The 23,102-nt window shown below is 50.2% G+C and overlaps 1 protein-coding gene across 2 annotated transcripts in view; it reads left to right on the forward strand.

The window, feature by feature from the left end:
* The first annotated feature begins 1,588 nt into the window (after positions 1–1,588).
* Positions 1,589–23,102, forward strand: part of UPF1 (UPF1 RNA helicase and ATPase) — a 37,262-nt gene continuing 15,748 nt past the window's right edge. For both annotated transcript variants that reach the window (XM_081815829.1, XM_081815836.1), the window contains exons 1-6: positions 1,589–2,068; positions 16,609–16,751; positions 18,379–18,468; positions 20,715–20,882; positions 21,229–21,409; positions 22,671–22,832. In XM_081815829.1, coding sequence (XP_081671955.1) covers positions 1,838–2,068; positions 16,609–16,751; positions 18,379–18,468; positions 20,715–20,882; positions 21,229–21,409; positions 22,671–22,832 — 975 coding nt within the window. In that variant the 5' untranslated portion in view covers positions 1,589–1,837. The remainder of the gene's footprint in view (positions 2,069–16,608; positions 16,752–18,378; positions 18,469–20,714; positions 20,883–21,228; positions 21,410–22,670; positions 22,833–23,102) is intronic.

Consider the following 23,102-nt stretch of genomic DNA (forward strand, 5'->3'; position numbering starts at 1 on the left):
ACGTGACTGCATGTAGAAAATAAGGAGGAAATCCTTAGAAGTGGAATTGCTAGGTCAAAGGAGGGGAGGAGGAGGTGTTTAAAACTCTGATAGGTGTTACTAGATTGGTTTTAAATGCTTCTATCAATTCAATTGAATATTTTCCAAAGAGCGCTTTGTGTTTTATTGAAACCATCTATTGGTTTGTTGGAATTTCCTCTTAAACTGTGTCTTCCTGGGGACCTAATTATTTAATTTCTATATTCCCACATTTTAATGCATGGTAGGAGGCCAGAAGAAATGTAAAGAAAGAAAAAGGAAACTCTTATCAATGTAGTGACAGGAATATTGGAAAATGAGGAACCATGAAGGATCAGGAACTTTTAGTGTAGCTGTGCAAACCAGGAGCCCCGTGAACTGACTTCAAGTATCTAGAGGGCCCCAGAATACTGTGACAAAAAGGGAAGTGGAGGTGGGGAGGTTCTCTGAGTCGCTATACAAAAAAGGAAGCTGAGGCTTCCTTTGGACAAACTTTTACTGAGCACTTACTGTGTGGGGGCATTATTCTCCCCTTGGGGAAGACTGTGTGATGTGAACAAAGCCAACCTCTGTCCATGTGGAATTTTCCTTTATAAATACTTAAGGGAGTGAATAGTAGTTCATGTATTCTTCATCCCATTTTTAAAATATTTTTTTAAGCAATCTCTACACCCAAGATGGGGCACGAACTCACAACCTGGAGATCCAGGGACAGGCTCCACCCACTGAGCCAGGCAGGTGCCCCTCTTCATCCCATCTTAATGGATAGTATTTCCCTTTCCCAGGGGAGGAAACTCTAGGCCCTGAGAAGTGAAGTCACTTGTACAAAGTCACACAGCTGGCAGGTGTCCAGGTCTGGATTTCACCCCAGAGCAAGTGCTCCCAATCACTTTGCTATATACTGCCTCTGAATAAGATTAAAAATTATTATGTGATTATAATTAATGTAATTAATAATTACAATATATCATGTTATTATGGCTAATATAATAATTACATTAATAATTAACATTATTGTTATGATTATCGTCCGAAGCAGCAGCAATCACCATTGCCCTGTGCCAGCCTCCGTGCTAAGGACTGTCCCCATTCCTTTATTCAACCAATCAATAGTGAGCACCCGTTCTGTGCCAGGCAACCCCATTTTACAGATGGGGAAATTGAGGCCCAGGGAGCTTCTCCCAGAGATGCAGGTACATCGTCCCTGCCAAGCCTCCTCAACTGGTTGTTCCGAGACCACCTTTGTAAAGCAACCAGATAGTGCTCAATTAACCCGAGGCACTCTCGCCACCCCTACCGAAGCAACTATCTCAGTCACGCCGCCGGGCGCCACTGGGCAGTGGTTGGGGCGGGACCACGTCCTCGTGCGGCCGCCGCGACGGCGGTTAGAAGCCCCGCCTCCCGCGCGTGCGCGCTAAGTGTTCCGCTGGCCCGCTCGGCTGCGGGCGTCCGGGCGCGGTTGGAGGGGTCCGCGAGGAGCGCGCGCGCCTGCGCCGGCGTCGGGCTCGCGCACGCGCACCTGCGCCGGCGTCGGGCTCGCGCACGCGCACGGCGGCGGCGGCGGCGGCGGTTCCTGCCGGGGGCTGCGAGCGGCGGGCGGCTCCGAGGGGAGCAGCGGCGCTGAGGGGCTCTGCGGCAGCGGCGGCGGCTCGGCACGCGTGGCTCTTGGTCCGGCTCGCGCCGCGGCGGGCGTTTCAACCCGGTTCAGGAGCGTGGGCGCGGCGGCGGCGGCGGCCCGAGGCCTGCGGCCTAGGCCTCAGCGCGGCGGCGGGCTCGAGTGCGGCGCGGAGCCGGCCTGAGGGCCCTAGTCGGAGGCACCATGAGCGTGGAGGCGTACGGGCCCAGTTCTCAGACGCTCACCTTCCTGGACACCGAGGAAGCCGAGCTGCTCGGCGCCGACACACAGGGCTCGGAGTTCGAGTTCACCGACTTTACCCTCCCCAGCCAGACGCAGACGCCCCCGGGTGGCCCCGGCGGCCCCGGAGGAGGTGGCGCGGGCGGCCCGGTCGGCGCGGGCGCGGGTTCTGCGGCCGGACAGCTGGACGCGCAGGTGAGCGGCACATGGCGGCGCCGGAAGCCGGGGCCGGGCCTCGGCGCCCGGGAACCTGCCCCGGGTCCCGCACCCTGGCCGGGTTCGGAGTAACCTGTCGCTGGTCCTCCACTCAGGCTCGGCCCGGGCTGACCTTCCCCGGGTCCCCCAATTCCGGCCGGGTTCGGAGTAACCTGCCTCGGTTCTCGGTCTCCAGCCGGGCCCGGGGAGACCTGTTTCGAGTCCGGCTCTGGTTGGGTCTGTGTGATTTGCTCAGAATCTGCCTCAGGCTGCGTCTTAGGTCACCTGCCCGAAGTCCCTTCCGGGCGTGTCCGAGGTGACCTGCTCTCGGTCCGTCCCTAGCCAGGTCGGGGGTGACCTGTCTCCGAGTTTCCCTCCTGCTGGGTCCGTGCCCTGCTCAAGCCAGCTCCCGGGGTGGTGATCTACCCCGGTTCCCCCTCTGGCCGATCCGTCCTCCCTGCCCCACCCCCCTACCCCCCAATCATGCCTACTGAGCCGCGGGTTCAAATTTCCCCGGGCCCAGGGACGCTGGAGAGTGGAGGGTCGAAGCTCCCGGAGCAGAAACGGAATTTTTGCCTCCAGTGGAGAATCCCATACTTGCTGGCTATTAAGATTATTCAGGAGTCAGGTTGCGTTTTGTTTTTCCTCCTTACATTGCCTGTTGCTGAAACCGACCTGTTATGTAATTCTACAGCCCTGCCTTGGAAAAGTTAGGTTTGAGTTTGTTCCTCAAGTGGGGCAGTGATAGTGGGTTTTACGTAAGTGGTACTGCCACGTTGGAAAATTTTGTTTTCAATGATGTGAATGTTTAGGGAAAGCTACTTAGGTATTTTAAGTTTGGGTTGTGTTATGGGAAGTATCATGCTCACACTTCTTGGAAGGCAGCTATGCTCACCACTATACCACCAACGCCTGCTCACACTTCTTGAACCTAGGTCCCTGCCCTGGAGTGGCAGAGGGGACTGGCAGGGGTCTTGGGCTGGGATCCTTTGTCACAGGGGTCCCTTGGCGTGAGGACCCACTGTCAGGGCTGGGGGAGCCACCCCATCTCAGCCAGAGTGAGCTCAGACTCTGTCCTTGGGGGAGGAGGGTTTGCATTCTAGTTGATTGAGTCACTCCCGTGGGTAGACCACCCACTTGGATTTTCTTTTAGCCCCTAATAGAAGCAGAAAACATTTGACTCATTCTAACCCCAGATTCCTTAAAAATAGACGCCTGATGGGCGGAGCATCAGGGAGAACAGGTGTGCGAGTATGTATGTGTTTTCAGTTTGGTGTACATATGGTGGAGGAAGGTAGAGACTGGGAGAGTTTGCCTGGAGAAGTGAATGAGCTGTTGGAGGCTCATAATAACACCTGTAGTTTCATACGCTGTAGACTTCTCTGTTCCCACAGCTGTAAAAAGGGGGTGTAAGGAGTTTTATTTTTGTTATTTTTAAACATAGATGAAATCTGGACTTATGTGTAGATGGATCAGATAAGCGCTGTCTATAACTTGTGTCCAGTGTGTCCAGAAGGCTGAGGAGAAAGATTTCTCAGTTGAGCGGTGTGCCATGATTCATGGCAGCTCAGGATTGGGAACGGTAATTGTTTTATTGCAAATTCTTTTTAAACTGTAACTAATATAATACAGCAGCTCTGACTTCTAGTTTTGTTCCTTGCATTCCGTTTGCGATTAATTGCAGGGTGTGTCCTTCTCTTTAAGTTGAAATAATCTATTTTTCTGCGCCTGGACACTGAGCTGTATAAAATAAGAGCCTTAAAACTCTCCACCGAAGGTAGATGTTGCAGTTGAGCTCACTTGAGTTCTGATGACATCGAAAGGGTTTATCCTTCCTTGCCTTTAATTAACTCTAATGAGCCACTCACCTGTAGCCTAACTTTTGTGTTTGGGGATTGGGAGTAATATCCTTTGTATTGCAAGAGAAGGCCCTGAATTTGGGGCAGGAAAGTCTGAGTAGAATTGGGAAGTAGAAAAAAGTTGATTATCTCCTGTGCCAGGTGGTAGCATTGGCTGCCTACAACATTTGGGGTTTTTCTTATTTGTCTTTAGGAGTTGGCTGTGTAGCTAACTGTATGATGGGGCTTTCAGAAAGACTCAAAAAACCCATTCTGAATGCCTTTTGATTTTATCTTATTGGGTGAGTGGCTGTGACTTATCAAATGCTGTGCAGCCACCTCTGTTTCACAGCTTTCTGGAGATAGAATTCAGAGACCATACGGTTTGCCCATTTAGAGTGTACAGTTCAGTACCTTTTAGTATATTCACAGGTGTGCAGCCATCTCCATAATCAATTTTTGGACATTTTCCTCACCTTAAAAAGAAACCCCACACCTCTTAGCCTGTCGGTTCTGCTTTCTCCAACCCCAGGCAGCCACTAATCTTAATGTCTCAGGTTTACCTACTGTGGGACATTTGATATAAATGACCATGTGTGGTCTTCTGTGTCTGGCTTCTTTCACTGAGCATGTTTTCAAGGTTCATCCATGTTGTAACACGTATCTACTCCCATTTCTTTCTGTGACTGAATAATATTTCACAGTACAGACAGACCACAATTTGTTTATCCACTTATCTGTTGGTGGATGTTTGGGTTGGTTCCACTTTTAGCTATTATAAACAGTGCTGCTGTGAACATTCGTGTGCAAGTTTCTGTGTGGCTGTAGGTGAGATTGCTGGGTTGTGTGGTAGCTCTGTGTGTAACCCTTCCAGGAGCTGCCAGACTGTTTCCTGACGTGCAGCCACATTTGATAACAGTTTTGTTGAGTTGGTTTTACCTGAAAGTTTGTTTAGAGGCAGAATGTGTGTACCTGCCAGAGTAGGAGAATGGCAGGCAAGGGTGACTCTTGCTGAGCTCTTGAGTCAGTTCAAGTAACATTTATTTTCTTGTATATGAAATAAAACTGGTATTTCTTAAAGCCCTTGAGATCCTGGGATGAAAAGTGCTGACATAGTCCTGCCAAGTGTCCTTAAGATACAAGGGACCATTTTCTTTTGCTTATCTGAGTCTTTTCTGGGCCATTCCCCCACCCCTCAAAGGGCAAGGAAAGGTAATTTCAGAAGCGCTTTGCATAATAGCTGGTGTTACAAACCTTCTGGCCTGCCTAGTTGAATATTTCCTTTTGATGGTCGCTGTTGTCATGTTTTCTTCAAATATGGGAATTATGGTAAAAATCTAAGTTGGGAACACTACCCAGCTTTAAAAAAAAAAAAAAGGAATGAACTATTGATACACACAATGATGTGGATGCATCTCAGAATAATTACATTGAGTAAAAGAAGCACTCTGACAAAAAAAGAGTATATACTCTGTGATTCTGTTCATATAAAGCTCTAGAAAGTGCTAGCTAACTAATAGTAATAGAAAGCAGATCAGTGGTTGGGGGAGGAAGGAAAAAAAGGAGGAAGGGATGACAAAGGGCATAAGGAGACTTGGTGATGGATGTATTCATTATCTTGATTGTGGGTGTTTACATATATTGATGTATGTCAGTTTGTAAAATTGTACACTTTAAACCTGCACTCTTTATGTCAGTTATACCCCAGTGAAACTTAAAAGAAACACCACACAGAGGTATCACTACCCATTCATAAGAGTGGCTCAAATTTTTTAAAAGGCTGGATGGAAAACCACTTGGAGCTTTCATACCTCGCTGGTGGAATGGTTCACACCCACCTCTGTGGCCCAGCAGAGAAACAAAGGCGGTTGTCCCCACGTGAGGCTGTTCTGAGCGATTATAGCTGCTTCATTCATGAGAGCCCCAGACTGGAAACAACGCCAGGGGCCATCAACAGGTAAACAGATAAACAGAGGCTCCTCATCAATTGTAGTTTTTTTTAAGTAGGCTCCGTGCCCAGCGTGGGGCTTCAACTCATGACCCTGAGATGAAGAGTTGCTGAGCCAGCCTGGTGCCCCCATCAGTTGTAGTCTTGTGTACATACACTTGGGCTTTTTTTTCCTATTTAAGTAGTAAGATACTTGGCTAAAGAGTTGCTACCTAGTCTTCAAAACCATAGTCCTGGCTGCCTTCAGAATTCATCATGGAAGGCTGTCCTTACATATTCATGATCAGCCAGGTAAACAGATCATCTTCTGCTTACTGGCCTGTAGCTTATGAAGAGGAGGAATGAGTTCGATACAGTCCAGGGGTTCCTGAAAGTGGTGAGTTTAAAATTTGAGTGGGACTTTTTCCATCTGGTTTTGTGAACACTCAGTTCAGCTGTGGTATAAGCACACCTTGAGAAAATTGGAGATAAGACGCTGGTAACCTTGCAGGAGCTCTGGCAAGTGTTTGTCCGGCACTTTCCCCTTATTGGATTTCCCGGGTTTGTTTCCAAATGGCTAGGACTCTCTGGGCAATCAGGGGAGAGAAAGGGTTTCTGTGTCAGTCACATAAGTGAAATGACTTCTTACCTTATTTACCCCAATTTCTTAACCCAGATTCAGTATGATTGGGGGCAAAGTTAACACTAGTACAATATCAATATTAACTTAAAAAGTTCTCTTTCCAGCTCTCACAACGAAAGAAAAGGAGGCATTTCTTCTAGTAGCTTTATTGAGGTATGATCACATACTATAGAGTTTCTTGTTTGTATGTGTGCAATTCAGTGTTTCGTAGTAAATTTGGGGAGTTGTTCGATCGTCCCCCAGTTGTTCATTGTCTTTGATTCTCCTTCACTCTTCTTTTTCTTTCCTTCTCCTTCATTTTTGCTCCTGTTAATCTTTGTAGTGTCTCTTCAGCAGCTCTAATGTAGGGAAATGGAGTGACCCCGTGCTCAGCTACTCCCAGTCACATGTTGGGGAGATTCACCACCCTTGTGCTGGGCCCTCCACTTGAGTTCAGAGTCAGGAACTGAGACCTGGCCACACTGCTTTCAGGGTGAGCCTGGGAGCCCTCATATATCTGTTCATGTTTCCTTTTGTCCCCACTGTATAGGCTGTCAGGCCAACCTCTTCGGCCCGGTCCTTGGCTCTTGGCCCTCTCAGCAGTTCCTGCTTCCTTGCCTTGCTGTGCTCTCTGAGCGCTGGGGGTCAAAGTGAATCCTTTGCCATCCGTAACTGTTTTGTTAGAAATGACAGGTGCTGCCCAGACTGCAGTTGACCTTAGGGATCATGAGGGCCCAGAAGAGGGAGTGGTTTGTCCTGCACAGGGAAAGCCTTTGTGAGTAGTGGTCCTCGAGTTGTTCAGGAAGGCATGCCTGCTAGGCAGAGGGGTGGGCACGGGACACTACACTTGGCTTGGGGTAGAGGGAGAGTGGGTGCAGGCACAGGCTGGTATGCCATGCCATGGGGCTTGGGCTGGATCCTGGAGCCTCATGGAGCTGCTGGAGGGCGCCGTGACCTCAGTTGAGAGGAAGGGCCCTTAGATGCAGGTAGACCTGGCAGAGTGTGGACGAGGCCAGAGGGGAGCTCAGGCAGAGTGCATGGTGCTCAGACATGTGCCCCTGCGCACTATGTGTGTGTGTGTACCCGTGAGAGTGTGAGCTGCCACAGTACCAGGCGACCAGAGTGGCCACTCCTCCTGGGATGTGTTCACTGCACTGGATACCCTGTTGGCCCTGAGTCCTCAGAGGAATTATGGCTGGAGCAGACACGAGTTCCTGTCTGTGGTTTTCATCAGGGCCCATGATCCCCCAAGGGTGAGGCAGGGCTCCCCTCTGATGGGAGGTATGGGTGAGGGTGGTGCTGGTTAGCAGAGCCTTTGGAGGCCCTGCCCTGAGAGGAAGGGCAAGAGGCCCCAGCAGAGTAGCATGCATGGAGGCTGGAGGGGGCAGATGCTGGGCAGTGGCTCTCAGCTGAGGGGCAGTTGGGGTTGTCACCCTGGCAGGGTGGCAGGGTGGTCTTTCAGTGATGTGCGGTAGTCCTGACCACAGAGAAGGGTCATGACACCTCGCTCTGCTCAGTGGGACCCAGAACAGAGCGTGGCCTGGAAGGTGCAAAAGGGCAGTGAGTCTGGCTGAGTCTTCGGTGTTTCTTTCCAAGTCTCAGGGTCACGCTCTCAGGGGGGCTTTGAACTCTTCTTGCCAGAGGAGGTTTCCTTGAGAGCAGAACTCTCCTTCCTCTGATAAACACCAGGATCCTGGGTCCTGGGACCCCATGCCTGGGAAAGGGTCATTGTGCCGTTTATATATGTTGGTCTGGTAGCACCTTGTGAGCTGTCCTACCGAGCCAAGCCAGGCTTCTTAGGATCCCTGCAGACTGTTGCCAGGATGGCTTCTAGACACAGGCTGCTTGCTGAACTCTGTGGGCAGCCATTTGTCACAACTGAGGACGGCACCTTCCTGTCTGCTTAGCTCCTTGCAGAACTCAGCTGCCAGGGATGACAGTGAATCTGGGGAGGTGGCTCTCCTTATCCTGGATTGGAAGCCGTTTGGTCAGAGCTGTGCTTGTTTTCCATTACTCTTTTTGAGTGCATGGCTCCACAGAGTTAGCCCAGATCCCAGGAGGCCATCTCGTCCATCTGTATTGTGTAAAAATGTTGGTTATGAATTCTCTGTAAATAAAACAAACCCTGACCATCCATCTCCTCAATTCAGCAGTTGTGAAGATTTTCTTCTCCCCCTTTCTTTTCATTGCCGAAGAGTTCTAAAGCAAATCCAGCTTGTCATTTCACCCTTCCTTCTGAGGTTGAGCCATATGAGGTAGTGATACTCAGTCATTTTGAATTATCATATTTAGTATGCATTTCTAGAAACAAAAGGCATCTTTCTGTCATAGTACTGCTGTTGTCGGATGAACAGCACCAACAGTTTTTTGGGATCGTCTAATACGTGGGGCTTCTCTTTCTCCACAGTCAGATTCTTCACTCGTCAGAAAATGTCTTGGCTTGGTCTGGTCCCCTGTGAGGTCCGCGTTAATGTGATTGTCTTGTCTCCTGGTCCTGCTCTCCAGGGCAGCCCCTCCCTCTTCCTTTCATGCCCCTGAGCTGGGGTTCAGTCTGGGTCATTGTCCTGTGATGTATCCTGGTTTTTGGATTGAGCCCCCCGTCACATTCCAGCCTTTATGTTTTTGGAGAGAAAAGCCGTCACACCCTGGCTTCTCCCTGCAGGTGTGGAGTGGGCTCCTTTGAGAGTGGTGATCCCAGGACTGGGCAGGCAGGGACAGCCCAGGACGAGCTGGGGATGCTTTGGACACGTCTCAGGGATACTTTGAGCATTGAAATGGAACCGTAGGGCTGGACTCTGCATGCTGACCAGAAAAAGGGTCCGCTGTAAAGGGAGAGGCCGGTGAAGATCCTTTTCTTTTCTTTCTTTTCTTTTTTTTTTCCTTGAAGATTTATTTATTTGTCAGACTGAACATAAGCAGGGAGAGGGGCAAAGGGAGAGAGAGAAGCAGGCTCCCAGCTCAGCAGGAAGCCCGATGTGGGGCTCGATCCCAGGACCCTAGGATCATAACCTGAGTCGAAGGCAGATGCTTAACTGACTGAGCCACCCAGGTGTCCCTGAAGATCCTTTTCATCCAGAACCTGGGGACCACTCTCTTTTTTTTTTTTTTAAAGATTTTATTTATTTATTTGAGAGAGAGAGAGAATGAGAGAGAGCACATGAGAGGGGGGAGGGTCAGAGGGAGAAGCAGACTCCCTGCCGAGCAGGGAGCCCGATGCGGGACTCGATCCAGGGACTCCAGGATCATGACCTGAGCCGAAGGCAGTCGCTTAACCAACTGAGCCAGCCAGGCGCCCTGGGGACCACTCTCTTGAGTGGGACCGTGTGACATCATCTTTGTAGGTCAGAAATGGTTGAATCTCAGCCGATATATCTGGTTAAAACTAATGAATTAAAGAAGGCTAAAGAGACATCACAAGTAACGTGTTATATAGGTCTTGAATGTAAAAAACTATAAGACGTTATTAGGATGTTGGGGAATTGTGACTGTGCTTATTAGATAGCAGTATTCTGTCAGTTTCATCAGTATTATTCCTGAGCGGGAGGCTTGTGATTATGTGGAGAAAGTGCTTGTCCTGGGGCCCATGACTCTGAAATGGATCGGGAAAATAAGTGTGTGTGTGTGTGTGTGTGTGCGCGCGCGCACGCGTGCGCGCGCAAAGGGGGAGAACAAGCATGGCAAAATGGGAGTGGCTGGTGGATACAGGTGACAGATGTGTGAGTTGTTCACCCTCTGTAGTTTTGAAACTTTCTCAAAAGCTGGGGGGGATGGGGCGCCTGGGTGGCTCAGTCGGTTAAGCGACTGCCTTCGGCTCAGGTCGTGATCCTGGAGTCCTGGGATCGAGTCCCGCATCGGGCCCCCTGCTCGGCGGGGAGCCTGCTTCTCCCTCTGACCCTCCCCCCTCTCATGTGCTCTCTCTCTCTCATTCTGTCTCAAATAAATAAATAAAATCTTAAAAAAAAAAAAAAAGCTGGGGGGAGGCCAGAACTTCTGTTAGCCTTTTCCTGAGGTGAGGCTCAGAGGCTCTGCCGCTCCCCTCTGCCTCGGGCCACACTGAGGGAAAGGTGATTTCCCACTCTTTTTATTTAAACCTTGGGATAAAAGAATACTTAATGAGTTATTTTACATCCCAGTCTTTAGGTTTTTGGATGTGAAGATATAGCCTACGCTATGAGGACCTCCTGGGGTGTGGGCTCATTTCTAGGTGTTGGGGTGATAGCAGGGACTTCTGCCATGGGGCCCCACAGATGGGGCCAGGGGAGGCCTTCCTGGGAGATGCCCTGTGCACTGAGACCCAAAGGACCAAGAGCCAGCTGTGCAGAAGCCAGGGGACAGTGAGTGGAAAGGCCGTGGGGCACTGGCAGACTCAGGGACTGAGGGACTGTGAAAGGTCCCATTTCTTCCTGAGTGGTACAGTGCTTATGAGGTTTGGAGTAAAAATCTGTGGTCTAAAAGTTCTTACCAGCACATTTAGGAGTAATTTTTGAATTTTCATGCTTTTCCTCTGTGGGTCTGAAATGACCTCTCTTCCTGCTACTCTGATGTGCACAGTCTGAGTTCTGTACTCGGTTGTATGAAACTGTCCCTGGGCAGAGAATGTCAGCAGGCCTTGATCAGCTCAGCAGCTCATAGATGTACTTCAAATAGTACTCAGAGCAGAGGTGTAGAGGGAATCATTTCCCCAGTGATGTGGTGCCTGGGGGTGGGCTCTGTATTCCGGGGGGGGGGGTCCTGCCCCTCAGCCTAGCAGGCGCCAGGGGTCCTGGCTGGAAGTGAGAGGTTGATAACCTCAGAGGACCTCAGTCCTGTACTGGCCAAGGGCAAGGACCCTTCAGTCCTCCTGTCGTGTCACCTGGCACGGGTTGTGGACCTTCTCTGTGCCGGGCACTCTCTAGTGCTTTGTTTTAACTAATTTAATTATAGTTTCTAAGGTCAAATGCATTTTTTTTTTTTAAAGATTTTATTTATTTATTTATTTGAGAGAGAATGAGATAGAGAGAGAGAGCATGAGAGAGGGGGGAGGGTCAGAGGGAGAAGCAGACTCCCTGCCGAGCAGGGAGCCCGATGCGGGACTCGATCCCGGGACTCCAGGATCATGACCTGAGCCGAAGGCAGTCGCTTAACTAACTGAGCCACCCAGGCGCCCCCAAATGCATTTTTGAAGTTAATGTTTATCTTAAAACTTCCCAGAGAGTAGAACCCAGCAATAGAAGTCAGTTTGTGTTGTGGCCAGATCATAGCTGAGCAGGAGTGGGGCTGAGTGGGAGCTGGGAGTGGGGTTGGGGGTGTAGGGGGGGTGCATGTACATGTTTCCCAACCAGGGGGCTAGGGGGCTACTGGGCCTTGGGAAATCTGGACTCTTCTCTCCAGCCTCCCCAGCTTTAGTGGAGGTGCGGAGAGTCTACCTGACCTTGTATCTGTATCATACTGTCTCCCAAGAGTTCTGAGAGCAGACCTAAATTTCCTGCCCCTTATTAACCTGAAGGGGCAAGTGTGGTGCAGGGAGGGTCCCCACATGGCTGGTCAGGATGTGTGCTCTGCTGGTTCAAGCCTCCCCCTGGTGATGGGAGGTGAACTGTGGGATCTGAGGCCCAGATGAGGCAGGAATGGGTTGAAAGAGGGCACCTGGGTGGTGTGTACTTTTCTATATTACTCTATGTACTAATTTTGATATTTCAGGAAAGTAAAGATTCAGGTATCACCAAGGGCATTTATTTATACATAAAAGCTTATGCAACCTGATAAAAAATTTTACGAGTTGTTCTAGGCAGGGAATCTGTAAACATTTTCTTAAAGGACTAAATAGTAAATATTCTAGACTTTGTGGGACAAGAAGCAAAATTGAGGATAATCCAACCATTTAAAAATATAAGTACTGTTCTGAGCTTGGGGGTGGGGGCCCGCGAGCTGATTCCTACTGGACTACCTTCTTAGCCCTCTGGTGATCCTGGGTTTTAAGGTGTTTTTCTGCTTAGATTAGATTGGAAAAGTAGCACATTTCTCTCTGGAAAGATGAAAGCTGATCAAAGTTAAGTCATAAAAGGTATCAATACCCATTTATCTAAGCTCAGAGTACCAGATCTATGGAAAGAATAGTTTCAGATCAAGTAAAAAGAAGTGCGAGTTTCATATTATTCTTAAAAACATTGTTACCTCAAATACTTGAGAAACCAATTTATTGAGTTTAAGGGGTCACATGTCGATTTCTAATTGCTGCCTTCTGTGGTGTGATACGTATACTTCCTTCACTGCCATAAGGTAAAATCCAGGTGCCCTAACTTGGCTACACACTTTCAGGAAGCCAACGTGTGTGTGCCTGGGCACAGTCACACCCGGAGTGGTGTCAGGAGAAGCGTTGGGAAACAGAGGTGACTTTTTAAAGTGATAGCCAACTATCACAATTTCAGAGCACAACTCAAAAAATCTAACAGTCGATTAAAAATGGCAAAGGACTTCAATAGACATTTTTCCGAAGAAGATATACAGGTGGCCAACAAACCCATGAAGAGATGCTTGGTTTCATTAGCTATCAGAGAAATGCAGGTCAGAACCACAATGAGATATCAGGTGGCATTCATTAGAATGGCTATTTAAAAACAAACAAACAAAAATGATAATGAGTATCGATGAGGCTGTGGAGAAGTTGGAATCCTTGTGCACTGTGGGTGGGAATGAAGAATGGTGTAGCCTCTATGGAAAATCCTATGGCAGTTTCTTAAAAAAAGTTAAACAGAGAATTACCATAAGATGTAGCAAGCCCACTTCTGGGCATATCCCCAAAAGAATGGAAAGTGGGGACTTGGTATTTGTATACCATGTTCACAGCAGCCAAAAGGTGGAAGAAACCCAAGTGCCCACTGAAGAATAAATGGATAAACAAAATGTGTATCTATACAGTGAAATGTTATTCAGCCTTAAAAAAGGACTTTTTTTTTTTTTGAGAGAGCGTGTATGTGCGGCGGCGGTGGGGGGGGGGGCAGATGGAAAGGGAGAGAGAGAGAGAATCTCAGGCAGGCTGCACACCCAGCTCAGAGCCCGATGTGGGGCTTGATCTCACAACCCTGAGATCATGACCTGAGCTGAAGTCGAGAGTCAGATGCTTAACTGACAGAGCCACCCAGGTGCCCCCAGCCTTCAAAAAGGAAATTCTGGGGCACCTGGGTGGCTCAGTCGTTAAGCGTCTGCCTTCGGCTTAGGTCATGATCCCGGGGTCCTGGGATCGAGCTCCGCATCGGGCTCCCTGCTCATCAGGAAGCCTGCTTCTCCCTCTCCCCCTCCCCCTGCTTGTGTTCCTGCTCTCGCTCTATCTCTGTCAAATAAATAAATAAAATCTTTAAAAAAAAAAAAGGAAATTCTGACACCCGCTACAGCATGGATGAACCTTGAGGACATTATGCTATGTGAAGTAAGCCAGTCACAAAAAGACAAATACTATGAGACTATTTATATGGTGTCTCTAGGATAGTTAGATTCACAGAGACAGAAAGTAGAATGGTGGGAGACAGGGGCTAGGGGAGGGGAATGAGGAGTTGGTGTTTAATGGGGACAGAGTTTCAGTTTGGGAAGATGAAAAAGTGCTGGAGATGCGTGGTGGTGATGGTTGCAAAATAATATGAATGTGTTTAATGCCACTGAGCTGTACACTTAAAAATAGTTACAATGGTACATTTTTTTTTAAAAAGATTTATTTATTTGACAGAGCGAGAGAGGGAACACGAGCAGGGGGAGTGGGAGAGGGAGAAGCAGGCTTCCCGCTGAGCAGGGAGCCCGATGTGGGGCTCGATCCCAGGACTCTGGGATCATGACCTGAGCCGAAGGCAGATGCTTAACGACTGAGCCACCCAGGCGCCCCACAATGGTACATTTTATATTGTGTGTATTTTACCACAGTTTTAAAAAGAGATCAGGGATTCATAAAGAAGTGCTTGTAATTATGTTATAGCACCATCTTCTTTGCATTAAAATCCAAAAGTTGATTTTGATTTTTCTTTGGGGGGAAAAAAACTTTTTTCCCCCCAAACAAAGCGCAGTTTTCTTGCATTTAAGTTGGTTGTTGCCTACATGAAAAAAGTACGTTAAAGTAGTGGCAGAAGCTGTGAAATGGTGGTCTGGTCTGGGCTGACCCCCTACTTAAAACCCAAATTTACCCCTGCAATTTCCAGAATGCCCCCTAGGGGGCAATGCACCCCCAATTCCTGCCTCCCCCCCTCCTCAAGCGAACTGCTGTCTTTTTTTTTTTTTTAAAGATTTTATTTATTTATTTGAGAGAGAGAATGAGAGAGAGAGCCACATGAGAGGGGGGAGGGTCAGAGGGAGAAGCAGACTCCCTGCTGAGCAGGGAGCCTGATGCGGGACTCGATCCTGGGACTCCAGGATCATGACCTGAGCCAAAGGCAGTCATTTAACCAACCTTGAGCACCCTTTTTTTTTTTTAAGATTTTATTTATTTATTTGACAGAGACACAGCGAGAGAGGGAACACAAGCAGGGGGAGTGGGAGAGGGAGAAGCAGGCTTCCTGCAGAGCAGGGAGCCCAATGCCGGGCTTGATCCCAGGACCCTGGGACCATGACCTGAGCCGAAGGCAGACCCTTAACCATCTGAGCCACCCAGGCGCCCCCCTTTTTTTTTTTTTTAAGATTTTATTTACTTATTTATTAGAGAGAGTGTAGTTCTCGAGCAGGGGAGGGAGAGGAAGAGGGAAAGAATCCCAAGCCGAGTCAGCAGCGGGGGTGGGGGGTGGGGTATAAAGCTCAATCCCACAACCTTGAGATCATGACCTGAGCTGAAACCAAGAATCCGAGGTTCAACCCACTGAGCCACGCAGGAGTCCCTGAACTGCTGTCTTTAGAATCTTCCAGGTGACTTGGCTGGAGCAGTGGAGAGGGAAGGGTCCTGTGGGCACTGCTGGCCTGAGCTGCACTGGCCTGAGCCGGCCCCACATGGCACGGCTCTAGGTGGCAGGGGCTCTTTGAGGGCGGGGGCCAGTGTCTGATCCTCTCTCACATTCAGAAAAACCTAGTGCCTGCCCTGGGGCTCCTGTCATTCCTCCCTGCCCTCATCACCACTCCACGCACTTGCTGCCTGACCGAGCCTCATGTGGGAGATGTGTCATCCCCAAAGGAGGGGGGGGGGGAATGACAAGGACTATTAACTGCCACCCAAGGTTCCTGGGGATGGCTTTAGGAATGCCCCTCTCAGGGCGCCTGGGTGGCTCAGTCGGGTAAGCGACTGCCTTCGGCTCAGGTCATGATCCTGGAGTCCCGGGATCGAGTCCCGCATCGGGCTCCCTGCTCGGCGGGGGGTCTGCTTCTCCCTCTGACCCTCTTCCCTCTCGTGCTCTCTGTCTCTCATTCTCTCTCTCAAATAAATAAATAAAATCTTTAAAAAAAAAAAAAAGAATGCCCCTCTCTGGTGAGCTGAATCCGTGTGCCTCTGAATGGACTTGTGAGCTCAGAAGTGCCTGTGAAATTCATGGGTATTGTTAAAGTTGCCTGTTTGTATGTTTTTGCTGTTGTAACCTATAAAAGGTAATACATGTAGTAAGGTTATAGCCTGAGTTCAGAAGGTTATCCTAAACATTGAACTTCTAATTCATAATGAAGAAGGACTGCCTTCTAGAGAGGGAAACTGGCAGTGAAGGAAGTATGTTGACTAACGAGGGAACTGCTCTCTCACATTTCCAGTGGATACAACCTTTACTTTCGGCTTAGGCTTTGGCAGGAACCTTCACTCTGGTGGGATTCCAGGCCGTCTGGCCTGACATTGTGCAGCTGTCCCCAGAGGGGATTGCAACTGCTTTGTAAAAAGTCATCTTGCTCCTTGTGCCCCCACCCCCCCATCATGGGAACGAAGCGTCTTCTTCAGCATCCTGGTTTGGTCATGGCTCTGTGACCAGGTGGGGTTGGACCTGGATATGCAGGAGGCAGGGTGGATGACCTACGCCACCAGCACCCTGTTTTTGGCCAGGTAGGTTTAAGAGGGAGGTGGAGAGTGTGAAAAGTCCAATCAGAAGAAGCTGAACTCTCGAAGTGGAGAGCAGGCCAGCGCTTCATGGGAAGGTCGCCGTGGCTGCTCGTTTGGGGAGAACCCATGTGCCTCGTCTAAGGCCCGAGAGCTGCAGCCTTGCGTGGTAATGGTGCTATTCTGCTGTAGGTTGGTGGACCAGAGGGCATTCTGCAGAATGGGGCCGTGGATGACAGCGTGGCCAAGACCAGCCAGTTGTTGGCTGAGTTGAACTTTGAAGAAGATGAAGAAGATACTTACTACACGAAGGATCTCCCTGTGCATGCCTGCAGGTAAGTGCCGATGGCGGAGGCGCAGACTTACCTCCCAGAGCTCTTGCATTCTTGAGTGGGTTTGCTGGCTTTAGAAGCCCATCTAAGATGAGGGACTGTGACGTGGTATTACAAAATAAGGTTCTTCAGGCCAATGTATACATAGTCCTTGTTACTGGGCAGGAGGGTGGGATCAGCCCCCTCTGATACCCCTGATTCACCCAGAGGGTAGGGGAGAGGCTCCCCTTCTCTGCCTTCTCTCAGGTCCTGGTGGTTCCCGGTACCTGTCCCACTCACTCATTCAAAACGAACTCACATTTGGTGAGGACTTTGGTTCAGAGGGTAAACAGCAGCTAAGATTTCTTTTACAAAGAGATGAATGTAGGGTACTTTAAAATATCTGCCTCTCTGATGTGTTCAAAATTCCCGAAAAATTGGAATTGAATAGTCAGTGGATAGAACTGCTTTTGGCCAAATTTGGAATTCTCATCTAGAGCAGGACCCATCGCTTGTATTTGGACCCTTAATATTGGACTTCTTACTTTTCTGTTACACGTACACAAGGAAATTGAAACCAAGAGATGAATTGATTTTGTTCAGGACACCTGGCCAGTCAGGGCCAATTTGGGCCTGGGCCATGACACTGTCTTGCTGGCCTCCCAGGCACACTGCCCCTCCGAAGTCTGTGCCCACCACAGAACAGAGTGCTGCTTCTTTCCCTGCTTTGTGGGGAGACCTTTTTTTTTTTTTTGAACTTTATTTTGGCTTTCTGTTTTTAACTTTATTTTGGCTCTTTTCTCACTTGTTTAAAATTTTTTTACATATGTGTTAGTGATGTGTTAGTGTTCTGTTATCTACACATTTGCCGGTGAAGTGGTTCTAGTAAAGCTGCAGGTGCTTAATGTTTGCACACCCCCTCACCCGCCCAGCTGTCCCCATGGTGTGGGGTATTGGGGGAAGGTTCTTGTCTGGAGCACATTCTAGTTTGAGACTGAGGCTTGGCTTCATACACATTCAGAACTCTGTGGTGAGCCGGGTTTTGTTTTTGATGTGTTGATTTTCAGAAGAATGAGGCTGGGGGCTCTCTTGAGATGCTCCTTGCAAGCTTGAGCTCAGTCTGTACCTGCACCCGGAGACCCTCTGCTGCTGGGTCTGAGCTCCCGAGCGTTCCCGGGAGCATGGCGCCCTCTGCCGGAGAGTGGAGCGCCTTGTGAACGCAGTGTGGTCACAGCCTGACTCTTGTGTGCCCAGAGCCAGGGATGCTGATTTCCCTGCTTATAAGTCACGGTTTCTGAAACTTAAGGCCAAAGTGGGGTGGCTAGGGGTTGCTTTGGGGCATCAGACCTCTGTTGTTGGGTTCCCCTGGTACCTTCCACAGCTCTTATCCCCCACCTGGCAGGGGCTTTGCTGTTGCCTAGGGCCTCTCTCGGGAACCCCCACAGCACCCTGTACCCTTTCCTTGCATTTGCAGGGTCAGGAAGCCTCTGCAGTTTAACTGATTGGATTTTGCTAGTGGGATCATTGGGTTTGAGTATGTGTTTAATGAAAAATCTAAAAATGTTGTAAGAGGAAAGAATTTTACATCCTGCCAAATTAAAACCAGAGAGAGACCTTCCAGCTTTAACTGTTGATGTTTTGACTTTTTTAGTTACTGCGGAATACACGATCCTGCTTGCGTGGTTTACTGTAACACCAGCAAGAAGTGGTTCTGTAACGGGCGTGGAAATACTTCTGGCAGGTAGATAATCAGACAGTGCATGTGTCTTTAATCAGTGCTGTGCTCAGATTTGTGTGTAAATTATGGAAATGTTGAAGCAAAAGCACAATATAAAATCACGCTAACAAACCTGGTTTTTTCCCTCCTCTGTGACTGGTTTAACTTGAAACAGATGGTGGTGTGTGAATGCCTTAATGTATTTACCCTTGATTTATTCTCTGTGGTTCTTTTTATTATGCAAGTAGGGTTGGCTTAATTCTCGTTCCCAGTTTTTATTTATATTTTCCTGCAAGATGAGCTCCTGGCAAGGCCGTTCATCTTCATTACTGGGTGCCTGAGGAGGATGTTCCCAAGACAGTAATGGGCATCCATGGGAGCCGCTTCCTGAGAAGGCTCCCTCTGGCCTTAGCTCATCGGAGCAGTCCTGAGGCTAATACGGGCCAGATCCTGAATCATCGGATTAAATTAAGTTCACTTGACCGTCGTCTCTGGGCTTCCCTTCCTGCTGTTGATCAGCAGCAGCTGTGACTGGGTCTCTTGTTTTGTGTTTTGTGTTTGGGGTGAGACCAGTTTTGTGCTGGGGCTTGGATTCCAGGGGAGAATCCAGTGCTGGTGGCTCCTCCAGAGCTGCCGTGGTGTGTGACAGCTCACGACACTGTCATGGAGAAGCAGAGCAGCGTCTTGTGGGATAGGGCTCCAGGCTGCCAGCAAGAAAGCAGCATCTTCCTGGGGCTCGTGTTTTGGAGACATACAGTGACAAAACCCCATAGGCAGGTTTGTTTGTACAGAGCCCCCACCCTTCCTGTGTCTTCCACAGCTGCAGGCCAGGCCTCACCATCTCGTGCTGCCTGAGGAGACAGTGGTCAGATCTCGTGTCATCTTAAAAGTTAGCAGTGCGAACTGTGGGATTCTGGGTGAGGCAAGAAAGTGGGCTGATATTTAATTCTAAAGATTTGAAAGGAAAAGCATCTTCAGGGTAACCAGATTCATGTCCCATTTTCAGAATGTTTTGGGTAATTTCAGCATTACTATGTTTGCATTAGTTCCTCTCCTGCAGGAAAAGCAATTAAATAAAACTTCTTAGCTGGCAACCCCAGCTTCCGGTCAGCAGAGCCAAGATCAGGGAAGTGAGTGAAAGGCCTCTAAGAGAAAACAGACCCCATCAGTCAGCACTGAGTGTTTGTATGAGGCCAGATGGTAAAATGATGGGGCAGCCACTTGCCTTCAGGGAGCTTCCAGTATAAAGGGGTGAGGTGGGTGTAGGAAAGACAAGAGGAAGTCAGCGTCCGGTAAAATGCCCAGTTGTGACAGCTTCAAAAGAGTGGGCGCTTTGTGGGTGTCGAGAGTGGTGACAGCTGGTTAGATGATCTGACTGGCTTCATGGGTTAGAATGGACCAGAGGGGGTTAGAATGTGGCGTCTGAGCTGAAGCTTGCAACAGAAGGGGTTTCCCCGAGGTCGGGGAGGGCGGCGGCCAGGCAGGCTGGATGCCTGGCGGGCTCGGCATCTGACAGAGCCGCAGCAAGGCTGCAGGTAGCTGGGAGAGCCTAAGGCAGAGCCAGGCACCACCCGTGGGCCCCACGCGAGGCTGGCTTGTCTTGGGGCAGCGTTTGCAAGCCCTGGGTGTAAGTGAGCTGTGTCCCGGAAGTGGGAGGGACAGCAGAGTCCTGGCCACGCGGCGGTAAGGAAAGAGCCGAGACAGCGGGGTTTCAGACAGTTCAGAACCGGCCCTCCGTTTCCTGAGAGTAGCCCTGAGCCCCGTTGCTCAGTATTTTTTACTGTCCTCAGGTTTCTAATACGGTTGGTTATCAAGTTTCCTGGCCTGCAGCAAATTAGGAGGGGCTGTTGCTCCTGAAAGCAGGCACAGGGGCCCGGAGAGGCGACTTCGAAAGCGGGGGCAGCAGCCGAGGAGCCTCAGCAAGTGGAGAGGAGCCGTGGAAGCGACAGGCCGCCTGCCTCGCCGTAGGTTCATTCAGGCCCTGTCCGTAGGATTTCAGAAAGCAGGAACTAAAAGAAAGAAGCAAGAACTATGTGAAACGTGTTAGGAGCGTTTTCCTTAAAGGCTGTTCAAGTCGGACTGATTTTTGCGCTCAGTGGGGAGCCAGTTCAGGGGCGGGCTGGTCCCCGGGGACGCCAGATGGATGAGGTGTGACCGCCCCTGCTAATGGACTGTGAACGGTACCGGAACTTTTAACGGGGGGCTCGACAATTGGAAGTGGTGAAAAGCCAGACTTTGGGTGTTAACTATTTATCATTTCCTGGTTTCAGCCACATTGTAAATCACCTCGTGAGGGCAAAATGCAAAGAGGTGACTCTGCACAAGGATGGGCCCCTGGGGGAGACAGTTCTGGAGTGCTACAACTGTGGCTGCCGAAATGTCTTCCTCCTCGGCTTCATCCCTGCCAAGGCCGACTCGGTGGTGGTGCTGCTGTGCAGGTGAGGGCGGGGGCGGGGCACTCAGCCCCAGCGGGCCGGTTCTGCCGGTTAGAGAGGTGTGAGGATATTTGGGGGCTGGGGCTCGTTAGAGAACTGGGAATGCTGAGTAACTCTTTTGGGGTGTGTTCTGGTTAAATCATAAAAAGAATTCTGTAAAAACAGTGTTAGGAGTTTTAAGAGTTCAGAGCTCAAGTGCATGGGGAGAGGCAATGTATTACCAACAATTTAAAGGTAATATGATCACATAGTAAAATGCAGGGAACGTCACTTGGGGATGAAAGGTAAGGCTTGTGGGCGGAGGTCGTCATCCTCACCTGGGCTCTCCCTGCCCTTGGTGTTTTTGTAGGCAGCCCTGCGCCAGTCAGAGCAGCCTCAAGGACATCAACTGGGACAGCTCCCAGTGGCAGCCCCTGATCCAGGACCGTTGCTTCCTCTCTTGGCTGGTCAAGATCCCTTCTGAGCAGGAGCAGCTGCGGGCCCGGCAGATCACCGCCCAGCAGATCAACAAGCTGGAGGAGCTCTGGAAGGTGAGGGCCTGCTGAGAATGCAAATCTGCCTCAGCACGGTTCTTGTCCAGGGAGAGCTGCTGGGAGTGTCTTCAAAACAGGAGATTCTGGAAGGAACTTGAGGGAGAGACTGCAGTCTCTACCTGGAATGGCCCTTTGGTGGAATCCCACAGGCACCTCCTGCCAGGCCTCTAGGAAAGGACAGCTCCAGTTGGAATTTTTCTTTTGTTGCAGAGGGAGAGGGCGAGGGCGAGGGCGGGTGGTGGGAAGGAGGAAGGTCAGAACTGGCCGTAGGTGGCTGAGGGTGCACATGGCAGGAGGAGCCGGGCCTGGGGAGACAGGACTGTGAGGGTGCTGTAAGACCTCGTTGGGCTTGTGACGTGTCTCAGCCAGGGTAACACCAGGCCAGGGGTGAATGTCCAGGGGAAAAGGAGTCCAGGTCACAAAGGTCAGAGAAGCAGGGCCTATAGCAGCTGGATGAGTGAAGGGGAGGGGCTTCCAGGTTGGGTGGTGGGGTGCCTGCCCTGCCTGACAGACCCAGTTCTCCAGGAAGCCCTTCTCTGGTTCTGGCCGTTCAGCTTTTATGATAAAGTTTTAGTAATTGGGCTATAAATTTTAATTAGGTGCCCATATAATCCAGAATCTTAAATGTGAGTTTATTTTCAATTTGAGTGCAAGTCAGAATATTTCTCAAGTATCATCTAGCAAGGTGCCCTTCTGCTTCGATTTTTGGATGGCCAGAACTCTTTGACCTTTCCCGTTTATAGCCACACAGCCCAGATACCGTTCTGTCCCTGCCGCTGGTGGGGGGAAGAAGGGCCTCCCCTTCTATTTACACAAGCAGAGAACTAGTGGTCTTTCTGGCAGCTCGAAAGAGGTATTCTCTCTTTCAGTTCAGGGGCTGGGCGTTGGTTGGGGAATGAAGCCATTTGGTGGTGCAGGCATGTCGGGCTGTGTACCTGATACCTGAGGTGTCCTCCCCAGTATTCACCCTGTCGGTGTGGCCCTGGGCAGGGGAGGGTTAGGGGCAGTGGCTGAAGGGTGAGCAAAGACCCAGGCCAGTGTCCACCTCCCCGTGCCACATACACTTCCCCGTACGAGAGCTGTCCTCATGGGGGGGACACCACCAACCACCGGTGCCCTCTGTATGACGGGCCGACCTCGGCTCGTTCTGAGAGGTGACGGATAGGCCTTGTTCTTCTAGTGACTAGTGATCCCGCGTGTAGTTCCTCTCGTCTGTAGGCGAAAATGGGGAAGAACCGCCCCGGTGCTTGTCTTCTAGGAAAACCCTTCTGCCACCTTGGAGGACCTGGAGAAGCCAGGCGTGGACGAGGAGCCGCAGCACGTCCTCCTGCGGTATGAGGACGCCTACCAGTACCAGAACATATTCGGCCCTCTGGTCAAGCTGGAGGCCGACTACGATAAGAAACTGAAAGAGTCCCAGGTGATGTGGTGTGTGCAGGAGGGTTTCGGTCGTTTTAACACAGCCTCTCTCCTAAGGTCTGGGGAGGGCGGTTTCCTGTGCAAACTAAGGACGCTGCTGCGGGCTGAGGCGCGGTGCCCGGAGAGACGGACGGCGGACTGAGGGCAGGCGAGGGAGTGACCCTTGGGCGCACGCCCGGTCGCTCAGAGCTGAATGCCGGCCTGAGTGTTTTCTGATGTAAAAGCCAACAAAAATCCCTCCCGGTCGCGGTCGCGGCCTTTGCCCACGGCT

The sequence above is a fragment of the Leptonychotes weddellii genome, chromosome 1 (genome assembly GCF_054177405.1).
Source record: "Leptonychotes weddellii isolate Sample4059 chromosome 1, ASM5417740v2, whole genome shotgun sequence".
Lineage (NCBI taxonomy): Eukaryota > Metazoa > Chordata > Mammalia > Carnivora > Phocidae > Leptonychotes > Leptonychotes weddellii.